At 34.3% G+C, this 13,192-nt stretch overlaps 1 protein-coding gene across 3 annotated transcripts in view; it reads right to left on the bottom strand.

Annotated features, from left to right (window-relative positions):
• NUBPL (NUBP iron-sulfur cluster assembly factor, mitochondrial) overlaps positions 1 to 13,192 on the bottom strand; it is a 228,131-nt gene that overhangs the window by 132,543 nt on the left and 82,396 nt on the right. For 2 of the 3 annotated variants that reach the window (XM_019428090.2, XM_019428091.2), the window contains one exon: positions 1,907 to 1,997. In XM_019428090.2, coding sequence (XP_019283635.1) covers positions 1,907 to 1,996 — 90 coding nt within the window. In that variant the 5' untranslated portion in view covers position 1,997. Of the gene's footprint in view, positions 1 to 1,906; positions 1,998 to 2,087; positions 2,128 to 13,192 lie in introns of those variants that run through there. The other variant, XM_019428089.2, reaches the window with a different exon arrangement.

Genomic DNA, 13,192 nt, shown 5'->3' with positions numbered 1-13,192 from the left:
ATATTTCTTAAGCTTAGTATTTGATAACTGTTGAGAAGAACATGAATAATGTCAGATGACTGACATGATGGGAGTGTGGCTTGAATTCAGAAATCAAAAATGTATAATGCCAGCAATTAACATAATTATTCTATAACTCCAACAGTATTCAGCAGTAGATAAAAGAGGCTGGGTTATGGAAGGACATTGACTGATAATGTGGAATCAGGATCCTGCCCCTCCTCTCTTCCCTAACACCTCAGAATAAAAAAATAATAAATCTGGTTTCTTCTTTGATCTTTTACCTCTGGTTTCATAAGGTTTTCTTCATTTATAAAAGCAGGCACAAATTTTTTGCAGCCTAATTAATGTGTACTGTCAGGTTTACTTTCACTCCTCCATGGGAAACTCCCTTTGCCCCTCTCCTGAGGGTACGTGCATACTGGGTCTCTCTCATCTACCCTCAGGGGCTCTTTTGCCAGAGATGTTTTCATCACCTGTTGCAGTCTGAGGTTTAAATGGGTCTTAGTACTTAAAAAGGACACTTGGAGGCAGGATCCTGCTTCCCTTAGAGGACAGCACCAACACTTGGCTATATCTCTGTGTCTCTTATCACTGACTTAGATCTCCAAGACTCTGATCACTTTGAAAAATACAAGTATTTCCATTTTCTTGTGACCATCCATAAGGCTTAGGAAAAAATTTGATTCATTTCCTGTTGAGAATTATAACAGTAACATAGGAAGGGAAAATTAATATTTAGAATATTCTGATGACAAAATCAGAATTTTCCTCTTGGTGTTTCCAAATTCCCACTGACTCTAACTTTAATTATAACCTGAATAAAGACTGTTGTAGAATTTCCTTAAAAAAAAAAAGAGGCTGAGTTAATCCACACAAATAAAGGTTAAAGATCAAGGTCACAAAGGAATTGGTAAAGAAGGGGTGTTGTTGGGAATACAACTGAAATAGCCAACTATGGGATCTGAGTATAAAAGGGGAAGAAATGCAGCCACGAGACTTGAACGCACTAGGAAAGTAGCAGGACTCTGGGACCAGAGATCAAAAAGCACATTTATCAGAACTTAAGCAGCAGAAGGAAGACAAGATGTAACATTAAAAAAAAGAAGAGTTTCAGAGTTCAAGACATATTTCATTTACCAACTATTTCAACTAGAAATGAATATAGGAATATCTATGATTAGAATTGTCAACTTATCACGTAATTCCTGACCCAAAGTAAAATCTGAATAAATAAGGGATAATTGCTGTAAATGGATGGAGAAAATCCAAATTACTTATAATATTTATCTAGAACATAATTAACTACAAATTCACAGCTACTAGAAAAAAATTAAAATTATTTCTATAAATAACATATATCCCATCTGATATTTTTAGATTATCCAATCAACTGTTCTCTTTCTTAAGGATAAATTAAAGTTGATTGGGCAGATATTATATACATAAATAAAGAGCCAGATGTACTCAGTGTAAAAAAAAATTTTATTTTGTTCTAAAGCAATTTTAAAACGTGAGCATGATTTATATAACTTTTTTCTACATGCAAGAATGTCTACACTGCCCTTATAACTCAATATTGGCCACAATGAGATTAAACATAAATCTAAAGAAGGTAGATTACTTATAGATTTCATCATCTGACTGCAGACTCTGAACAAAGCAAAAGAACAATATAAAATAAGGCATTAAGATTTTCGGTAATCGTAAGCAATGGGTAAGATTAAATCACAGACCAGTGAAACTGGTCTTGGTGCCACATAATTCATTATACATCCAGTCGATTAGTTGGATTCCTTTGCAAAACATCTCAAGCCTGACTGCAAATATTAACCACTCTCTAATCAGCAAATGCATTAACAATAATGTGCCAATAATAAAATGACACTTAATTCAATTTTCTTACCTGCCTCAATAGTTTCTCAATAGCTGACATTACCATAAGGCCTCTCCAAACAACTGGTGCAGTCTCTTCAACCAGGAAGCCCATAGACATACTGCAAGAGTAAACCAAAAATATAGCTAATTTACATATATTAATCAATATTATTCTGAAAAGTAACATAAAGTAAAAAAGATAGACTTACCAAGCAATACCATAATTCAAAAGAGGCCTCATTAGGTTGTCTGAAGTTAAAAAATAAAAAATAAAAAACTCTCTTTTAGAATATACAAACATACTGACTTATTTTCTTATCAAAAAGTGTCAAATTAAAAATACAAATGGGCTATTCAAACTGCTGCTCTTTAACTTCCAACTTATTCACCTCAATAAACAACAGTTTAAACATTATACCAAGCACACAACCAATACTTACAATAGATACAACATCTAAAAATAGTTGGGATAAAGTTTTAAGAAACATATATAATTTTCAAGTGTTTCTAAAAAATAGCCTCTGTAAGTAATTGTATCCATCAATTTTATTCATATATATAAATATATAAATTACATACGTGTTTAGTATGTGTATACATGACAAGTACACATACAAATACACATGCATGCATCTAATAAGTTCTCTATTTTGTATCGCAACATTAATAAAAATCATATATTAAAAACCACAGCAAACATCACAGTCAACGGTAAAAGACTGAAAGTTTTCCCCTAAGATCAGGAACAAGACAGGGATACTCTCACTTCTGTCATTTTTATTCAACATAATACTGAGAGAGCCAGAGCAATGAGGCAAGAAAGAGAAACAAACAGCACCCAAATTAGAAAGGAAAAAGTTTTCTCTGTTCGCAGATGATATGATTTTATTTATAGAAAATCCTTAAGATTCCACAAAAAGACTATTAAAGCTATTAATGAATTCAACTAAGTAGCAGGATACAAGTCAACACACAAATATCCACTGCATTTCTATAAACTAACAACAATCTGAAAAGAAAATTATGAAAACACTTCCATTTGTAACAACATCAAAAACAATCAAAAGAATTAACCTAACCAAGGAGATGAAAGATTTGTACAATGAAAACCTCAAACCATTGCTGAAAAAAATCAAAGACGACATAAATAAAAGGAAACACCTATCATGTTCATTGACTGGAAGACTTAATATTGCGAATACTGCCTAAAGCAATCTACAAATTCAACGGAACCCTATGTCAAATCCCAATGACATTTTTTGCAGAAACAGACAAAAAAACCCATCCTAAAATTCATATGGAATCTCAAGAGATCCCAAATAGACAAATCAATCTAGAAAAGAAGAACAAAGCTGAAGGATTCATAGCTCCTGGTTTCAAAACTTAACTGCAAAGCTGAAGTAAGCAAATCAGTGAGGTACCGGCATAAAGACAGATATAAAGACCAGTGGAATAGAATAGACAGCCTAGAAATAAACCATCACATATATAATCAAATCGTTTTTGACAGGAGGCCAAGATCATTCAATGGGGAAAGGACAGTCTTTTCCACAAATGGTGCTGAGAAAACTGGATATCCACAGGCAGAAGAATGAAGTCAGACCCTTACCTAACACCATATGCAAAAATTAACTCAAAATGGATCAAAGACCTAAATGTAAGAGCTAAAATTATAAAACTCTTAGAAACAAACATAGAGCAAAAGCTTCATGTCATTGGATTAGGCAATGATTTCTTGGATATGACAACAAAGGTACAGGCAACAAAAGAAATAATAAACATGGACTTAATGAGAATTTTTAAATGTTGTGCATCAAAGATAGTATCAACAAGTAAAATAGTAAGCCACAGAATGAGAGAAAACATTTATAAATCATGTATCTTATAAGGGATTCATATCCAGAGTATATTAAATCTTTTTGTTTCATTTTTTTAAATTTACATCCAAGTTAGTTAACAATACAATAATGACTTCAGGAATAGAATCCAGTGATTCATCACCTACATATAACACCCAGTGCTCATCCCAACAAGTGTCCTCCTTAACACCCCTTGTCCAATTAGCCCATCCCCCCACCCATTATCTCTCCAGCAACCCTTTCCTGTATTTAAGAGTCTCTTATGGTTTGTCCCCATCCCTATTTTTATGTTATTTTTGCTCGCCTTCCCTCATGTTCATCTGTTTTGTATCTTAAATTCAACATGAGTGAAGTCATATGATATTTGTCTTTCTCTAATTTCACTTAGCACAATACTGTCTAGTTCCATCCATGTTATTGCAAATGGCAAGACTTCATTCTTTTTGATTACCGAGTAACACAGAATATGTTAAATCTTAAAACTCAACAACAGCAGCAAAAAATGAAACATAATTCAAAAATGGGCAAAGGAAGTGAAGAAACATTTCCTCAAGGAAGATATACAAATAGCCAAAAAGCACATGGAAAAATATTCAACATCACTGATCATTAGGGAAATGTGAATCAAAATTACCATAAGATACCATCTCATACCTATTAGAATGGCTACCATTAAAAAAAAAAAAACTGACAAACACAGAAAATAAGAAGTACTGGTAAGAATATGCAGAAGTTTGAAGAATACTTGTACACTACTGGTAGAAATATAAAAAGGTATAGCTGCTATGGAAAATAATACGGTGGCTCCTCAAAAACCTAAAAATAAATTACCATATGAACCAGGAACTCCACTTCTTAGTACATACAGAAAGGGAATGAAATGAGGGTCTCAGGGTCTTGAAGATATAGGTGTACACTCATGTTCATAGGGGAATTATTCACAATAACTACAATGTGTAAGTAACCCAAGTGTCCACTGACAGATGAATGGATAAGCCAAATGTGGTGTGTGTCTATGTGTGTATATATATGTATATATCCATATATATATAGATACAGATATAGATATAGGTACATAATAGAATACTTTAAATTATTAAAGTCTTAAAGAGGAAGGAAATTCTGACATGCTATAACATGGATGAACCCTGAGGACATTATGCTAAGTGAAATAAGCCAGTCACAAAAGAGAAATACTGTATGATTCCCCTTACGTGAAATACGTAAAGTAGTAAAAATCATACAGACAAAAAGGAGAATGGCAGTTGCCAGCAGCATGGGAGGTGGCAGTGAGAGTTACTGTTTGAAAGGTATAAAGTTTCAGTTTTACAAGACAAGAAGAACTATGGAGATGGATAATGGTGATGGCTGCAAAACATTATGAATGTATTTAAAAGGCCAGTGAACGGTATACTTAAAAATGGTTAAGATGGTGGGGTGCCCAGGTGGATCAGTTGGTTAAGTGACTGACTCTTGATTTCAGCTCAGGTCATGATCTCACGTGATCTGACAATGCAGAGTCTGCTTGGGATTCTCTCTCTCCCCTTCGCTCTCTGCCCCTCCCCCCACGTGCATGCACTCTCTCTCTAAAATAAACAAATAAACTTTATTTTAAAAAAAGGTTAAGATGGTAAGCTTTATGTTATGTGTATTTTACCACAATAAAAAAATATATTTTAAACTCTCCTTTGTCATTGGAGACAAGAAGTTGCATTAATCTCGAGGGAAAAACAATCTACTGTTTATGACCAAGTACCTACAAAAAACAAACAAAAAAAAACAAAACAAAAAAACAAAACAGGAAAAGAAATTACAGTTTACAGTCAACTAAAAAGTATATAAACTATAAAATAATTTATATTACTATAAAATATGGTTTCTTTTATCAAACGATCTGTGTAGCCACATTCTCATTCATTCTTGCTACTATAGTCTATTTCACCATAATAAGGTATAGAAAAAGCCCTCTAGATACTTTACGCAACTTGGACTAGTGTTGAGCTAAAAGTCTAGGACAGATCATAAAAACTAGTAGAATTCTGCAGTCAGATTTCATCAGTGTCTTTTGGCCTGTTTCTCCTTCTTAAAGAGACTGAAATTGAGAACTGTAGATAAAACATATAGGCATGGTTTATATGTCAGTTTTTCCCCAAAGCATCCAACTTAAACTTTCAGAGTAACTTTTCACCATTGTGCTCTGTATTTTTTATACTTTGATTTTCTCCAATTACATATGGATACAGATTAAAGAGTCAAGTTGTACTATAAAACTGTTACTGAAAGTCAATAATCTTACAACCCTCTTCCATTTCTTACTCCCCAGAGCCAACAACTCTCAACCCAAATGATTTTTTTAACTTCTCATTTTGAATTAATCTGAGGCTTATAGAAAGTTGCAAAAATAATACAGTCTTCATATGCCCTTTACCTAGCTTTCCTTAATGTTAACATCTTACATAACCATAGTACAATTATCACAACCAGGAAACTAACACTGATACAATATGATTAACTAATCTGTGAACCTTATTCAAATTTTCACAACTTTTAGTTGTCTCATAAAATTTTATAGGATTTAGTAATTTTTTCGTGAACACAGGCACACTTTTCAGGCACTCATCCTCTCTATGTAATTATATCACCATTTTAATTAGATAATCATGTAAATGCTATGAATAGCTGAGCAAGATGACATAAAATATGATTATTTTTCCTTTGTTCCCATGAATTGATGATAGGCAGATCTTGTGGTGCATGTGTTTCCTTCATTTTCTATGTATTTCCTAGTAATTTGCTCCTAAACTACCTTCCAGTTTTGTAAATATCAAATATGTTAATCAAATGCACTAGGCATTCATGTCCATTATCCTGAACAAGACTCTGCTTAACTGTTTATAGTGTCTTCTGAATAAAAGGTCTTTTTTATATAGATTTTTTCTTTTTAAGTAATCTCTACACCCATTGTGGGGCTCGAACTTACAACCCCAAAATCAAGAGGCACATGCTCTACCAAATGAGCCAGGCAGGCACCCCCAGAAGTTCTTACTTTTTATATAATCAAATACATTAATTTTTCCCTTTATGGTTTATCCTTTTCCTTTATGGTTTATCCTTTATGGTTTAAGAAATCCTTCCTTAAAATATTGTCAATGAGATATTCTCTTTTTTTAATTTTTTAAAATATTTATTCATTTTTGAGAGAGAGACAGAGTGAGAGCAGGGAGGGGAAGAGAGAGAGGAAGACATAGAATGTGAAGCAGGCTCCAGGCTCTGAGCTGTCAGCAGAGTCCTACAGACTGTGAGATCATGACCCGAGCCGAAATTGGATGCTTAACCAACCAGGCGCCCCGAGATATTCTCTTATAACCCTTTATAGTTCTGCATTTCACATTTAAGTACTTAAACTTATTATTTGGAATTAATTTCTGTGTGTGGTGTGAGAATCCATTTTATTTCCATGTGGATAATAACTTGTCCCACCATGAGTAATCTGCAATGACAGCTCTGTCATAAATCAGGTTTCCATATATGTATGAGTCTGTTTCTGGGCTCTCTGTTCAGTTGTACTAGTTTGTCCAGCCTTGAGCCAATACTGAACAAGGTATAACTTTACATTAAGTTCTCCTACCTGCTAGAGTAAATCCCCTACCTGGTTCTCTCTCTTCAGGAGTGTCTTACCTATTCATGGCTTTTTGCTCATCTTTATAAATTGCATATTCAACTTGGTCATTTTCCACAAATAGAATTTTGATTGAATTTGTGAGACTATCAGAAACAACTGATATCTTTATAAAATTCTGTACTCCTATCCATGAACATCTGTTTCTCCGTGTATCTACATCTGTAAAATCTTTCAATAAGGATTTAGAATTTTTTTCCCCACATAAGATTCATACATTTGTTGTTAGATTTGTTCCCAGGTGCCCTGTATTTTTTTAAGACATTTGTATCTTTTTTGAAATTGCATTTTCTAACTTATTATTGATATATAAAAATGTAATTTTCTTGTATATTATTATTATATCTAGCCAACCTACTAAATTCCCTTCTTCATTTTAATAATTTGTCGAAAGTTTTTTGTTTTGTTTTGTTTTTTGAGAGAAAAGAGAGTGAGCATGCACATGAGTGGGTTAGGCGCAAAGGGAGAAAGAGAATCTTAAGCAGGCTCCATGCTCAGTGCAGAGCCCAACATAGGGATCAATTTCACAACCATTAGATCATGACCTGAGATGAAATAAAGTCAGATGCTTAACTGACTGACCCACCCAGGCATCCCGAAAGTTTTTTTAAATTTTCTATGTAAATAGTGATACTTTCTACAGATAATGACAGTTTGCTTCTTTTATTCAATTCCTAATTCATGAGGGTTAGTATGTGTCTGGGTTTATTTGCAGATTAGGAGTGCCTGTTCAATGTTAAATAAAAGGTGTGATACCAGGACTGCTTGTCTCATTCCGAATAGTAAATGAAATGCTTTTGGGGTGCCTAATTGGCTCAGTCAGCTAAGTGTCTGACTCTTGGATCTTGACTCAGGTCATGATTTCAGAGTTTGTGGGTCGAGCCCCACATCGGGCTCTGTCCTGATGGTGTAGAGCCTGCTTGGGATTCTATCTCTCCTTTTCTCTGCCCCTCCCCAACATGTGCTCATATGTGCATGTGCCCATGGTCTCTCACTCTCTCAGTGGGGGAGGACTTAAATGAAATGCTTTTAACAATTCACCAGTAAGTATAATGCTTGCTTTGTATTTTTATAAAAATACAAATACATTATTTAACATTATATCAGGATATCAGGTTAAATAAAATTCTCTTTTAGTTCTAGTTCAAGAAGAGTATTGATAAAAATGGTTTTTTTGGTTTTATAGAATGCCTGTTCAGCATCTTTCTGAATAACATACTTTTTCTCCTTTAACTTACAAAACTGTTAAGTTACGTTAAATTTTTTTCTAATGTCAAACCAACTTGCTCCCCTGGATTAAACGCCATTTAATCACAATATAGCTATTTTATACAATGCTAACAAGTTGCTAATATTTGCTTAAGACTTTTTATATATGTTAATTAGGGAGACTGGCCTATAATCCTCCCATTTCATTCTATCCCACTAAGGCTTTACTAGCCTCATAAACTAAATTGGGAAAATATTATATATTTTTCTACCCTATGAATGAGTTTATATAAGAATGGAATACTGGTTTGCTATTTTCATGGTAAGATTTTTAACTACTGATTCCATTTCTTTAGTAGGTATGGAATAAACTAGATGTTCTATTCCTTCCTCAATTTGGTTTAGTGATATACATTTTTCTAGAGATTGCCCATTTCAACAAAATTTTCAAATGTATCAGCATAAAACTGTCCAAATATCTCAGATTTTAAACCCATGGCTATATCTGTCAAGTCCCTTTTATTATTTCCAATATATTTACAGGTCTTTTTTTTTTTTTAATTCTACGTTGCCAGGCATTTGTCTAATTTATTAGTCTTCAAAAAATAAATTTTTGGTTCTCTTGGTTCTCTACTATATCTCCATTTTCAAGTTCATTAATTTCTGCTCTTAATCACTTCTTTCCTTCCACCTTCTTTGGGTTTATTGCATTGCTCTCATTTCTTAAGTTAAACAGCTAATTTATTTTCAGCCTTTCTTCTTTTGTAAAGAGAAATACTTATGACTATCTCTGGATATATTTTAGCTTTATCTCGCAAGTTTCCATTTTCATTGTTTCTCCTTTCAACCATGCATTATTTAGAAATTGTTTTTAATTTCCAAATGTGTAGGTGTTTTTAGTTATCATTTTGTTATAAGCTTCTAAATTAACTGTGTGGTAGTTAGAAAAATGTAGTCCGAATAATACCAATCTTTGAAATTCACTGCAAATATCTTCATGGCCTATTCCATAACCAATTTTTATAAATGTTCCAGGTGTGCTTGAAAAGAATATTCTATTTATGGCCATTAGATCAAGCTTGTTTGAAGGTAGTAATTCTTCACATTCAGTAACACTTTTGCTTTAAAGTCTATCTTGTCTGACATTAACATAACTATACCCAGTTTCATTTCGCTCTATTTATGGTTTTTAATCCTTTAGCTTTTGCCCTATATATATATTTTTTTATTCAAAAAAAAAAATTTTGGGGGCGCCTGGGTGGCGCAGTCGGTTAAGCGTCCGACTTCAGCCAGGTCACGATCTCGCGGTCCGTGAGTTCGAGCCCCGCGTCAGGCTCTGGGCTGATGGCTCGGAGCCTGGAGCCTGTTTCCGATTCTGTGTCTCCCTCTCTCTCTGCCCCTCCCCCGTTCATGCTCTGTCTCTCTCTGTCCCAAAAATAAAAAAATAAAAAATAAAAAAAAAAACGTTGAAAAAAAAAAAAATTTTTTTAACGTTTATTTATTTTTGAGACAGAAAAAGAGACAGAGCATGAACGGGGGAGGGGCAGAGAGAGGGGGAGACACAGAATCGGAAGCAGGCTCCAGGCTCTGAGCCATCAGCCCAGAGCCGACGCAGGGCTCGAACTCACGGACCTGAGATCGTGACCTGAGCCGAAGTCGGATGCTTAACCGACTGAGCCCAGGCGCCCCTGCCCTATATATTTTTATGTTTTAGATAATATCTCTTATAAATAGATTTAACCTATCTGGATTTGGTTTTGTTTTATTTTTTGTTTTCTCCTGTCTTACAGTATTATTGTTTTAACTAGAAAGTTGTGTGATATTTAGATTTAATATTGCTGATATATTGGGGCACTGGGGTGGCTCAGTCAGTTGAACATCTGACTCCTGATTTTGACCCAGGTCATGATCACAGAGTTGTGGGATTGAGCCCCATGTCCAGCTCTGCGCTGTGTGTGGAGCCTTCTTGAGATTCTCTTTCTCTTTTTCTCTTTCTCTCTCTCTCTCTCTCTCTCTCTCTCTCTCCCACTTGCAATCTCTCTCTCTAAAATAAATAAATATATGTATTGCTGAAATATTTGTATTCATACTTACTATTAAATTTTGTACTTTTTCCTGGCCTCCCCCCCTTTTTTTAGTATTTTTACATTTTTGAGATTCTTCCCCCTCATTACATTTTTCCCTTTTTTACAATGGAAATCATACAGTTCATTTCTAGTCTTATAATGACTATCTAGTATTTTTTTAAAACATACTTAAAGTGTGAAGTTAAACAACACTTCTACCTCTCTTTTGAGAGAGAGCAAGAGAGCACACACACATAAATGCAAGGCAGGGGCAGAGAGAGAGGGAGAGGAAGAAAGAGAATCTTAACCAGGCTCCATACTCAGCACAGAGCCCAATGTGGGGCTTGATCTCACAACCATGAGATCATCACCTGAGCCAAAATCAAGAGTTGGACACTTAACCAATTGAGGCACCCCTACCTTCTTCCTCTTTGAATGTTTCAAATGAATCACTGTCCCTCCTAAGTCAATTTATATGCCATTGCTGTCCTGAATTTTAGTTTTATCTTGGAGAATTCTCAGCCATTATCTCCTTGAATATTGCCTCTGTTACAGTTTCTCCATTATCTCCTTCTAGAACAATGGTTAGTCCCATGTTGGATCTTCTCATGCTGCTTACCATGGCCCTCAAACTTGCATTTGTTTTCCAATTTTCCTCTATGTACTACATTCTGAGTATTTTCTTTTCACCTATATTCATTAATTAATTTTCTCTTTGGTTGTGCCTAATCTTTAATCTTCCCAGATTTTCCCACTCTACCCAGAGCCAAGAACAAATCCAGCACTTATTCCCAGTAATCACTAATGTATGGAAGGATTTATTTTATGATCACTTATTAAGGATATCACAATTAGTGTGTCCAGCTCTTATAAGGTGCATTGAACCTCCCTCCCTCCTTAGATGCCATATTTTGCCCCTATTCCTTCATAAATAATCCTGTAAAATACAGGCCCTAAGCCACCAAGATCAGCAGGTAATACCTGAGTAAATATCAATTCCAGTGCACAACTACACCAGTTGGCTCACACTTTCCTGTTATTTCTGAGTTCTGAGAAATTCCCTTCCTTTCCCACTATCTCAGACATGTACTGAAAAGTAGTTTTTGTTAATATTCCATGTAATATTTTAAGGTATGCTGTTATAGGAAGAGTTTTTCTGGACATCTAGTTTGCCACATCTAGAAGTAGAAAGCTGCTGATTTTTAGTGATCGTAGATTCCTTATGATATCTTACAGAACTCTATTTTTCAAATAATTTTCTGATTATTTCTTGTGAATTTCTAGATAAACAAACATACCACATGGAATTAATAACAATTCTGCCTTTTCCTTTCCACTATTAATAACCCTTACTTCTTTTTCTTGTTTTAGTGGATCAGTTAAAACCTGCAGTAGCAATGGCACTGCACTTGAAAAGATCATACCAAAAATTAAATAGGACAATATGGGTGTCATCTATTTACTTAATCCTCCATTTGAAATAGATGATCTAAGTAGTTTGAGCCTGTTCAAAACAGAACTTTAAGTTCAAACTGGAACTGGAAATGTAAACTAGATGTTATGGACTGAATGTTGTGTTCCCACCAAAATTCATATGCTGAAATCCTAACCCCCAATGTGATGGTATTAGGAGGGGGATTAGCTCATGAGGTAGAGCTCTCATGACTGGGCCTAGTACCCTTATAAAAGATACTCCAGAGGGCTCTCATGCCCTGTCTGCCATGAGAGGAAACAAATGACAAGACAGCTATCTATCAACTAGTAAGCAGGTCTTCACCAAATGTCAAAACTGCTGGCACCTTGATTTTGGACTTCCCAGCCTCCAAAACTGTGAGAAATAAATGTTTGTGGTTTAAGCCACCCAGTCTATGGTATTTTTGTCACAGCAACCTGAACAAACTAAGACACTGGGACGGTCCAAAGCCTTTTCACAAAATTGGAAACCAAAATCTCTAACACTATATAAGAATAATCTTTAATCTTAATCTACTTCATCAATATGCTAAATCTCCATCCAGAGAAAATGTGTAGTTTAAATACTTCTTGTAGTTTGGTGAATAATAAATTGTAAACTGAAAGCAGCAATGTAAGCAGATTCATCATCATGTTAAATGCATTTCTTCAGAATTTAACAGGGAAAAATGTACACTGAGAGTCCTAAATATTACAACATATACATTAAAAAGAAAGTTAGAAGCACAGTCTTCTTTATCTTCTCCTGTATATTAGTAAACAAAATTAATACCACTTAGTAAACAAAATTAACACCACCTAAAAGCATTTTACTTTAATTAATAAAATCCTCAGATTTGAATGATGGCATAGGCTGAAACCATACTTTTAAATTAGTGGGGAAAGACTCTGAACAACAACTCATGATTATAGGTACAAATTAGTATATGTGCTAATTTTTAAATGTGCTTTTTATTTTTAAAAATGTGTACAGCAATTCCTACACATAAACTTAACAGAAAACCTAACAAAATACTATTGGTTGAAAG

This window comes from Panthera pardus, unplaced genomic scaffold, assembly GCF_024362965.1.
Source record: "Panthera pardus isolate Hobbes unplaced genomic scaffold, ASM2436296v1 HiC_scaffold_24, whole genome shotgun sequence".
NCBI classification, from domain to species: Eukaryota; Metazoa; Chordata; class Mammalia; order Carnivora; family Felidae; genus Panthera; species Panthera pardus.
Note: the sequence above shows the minus strand (reverse complement) of the source record. Positions and strands in the feature narration are given on the sequence as shown.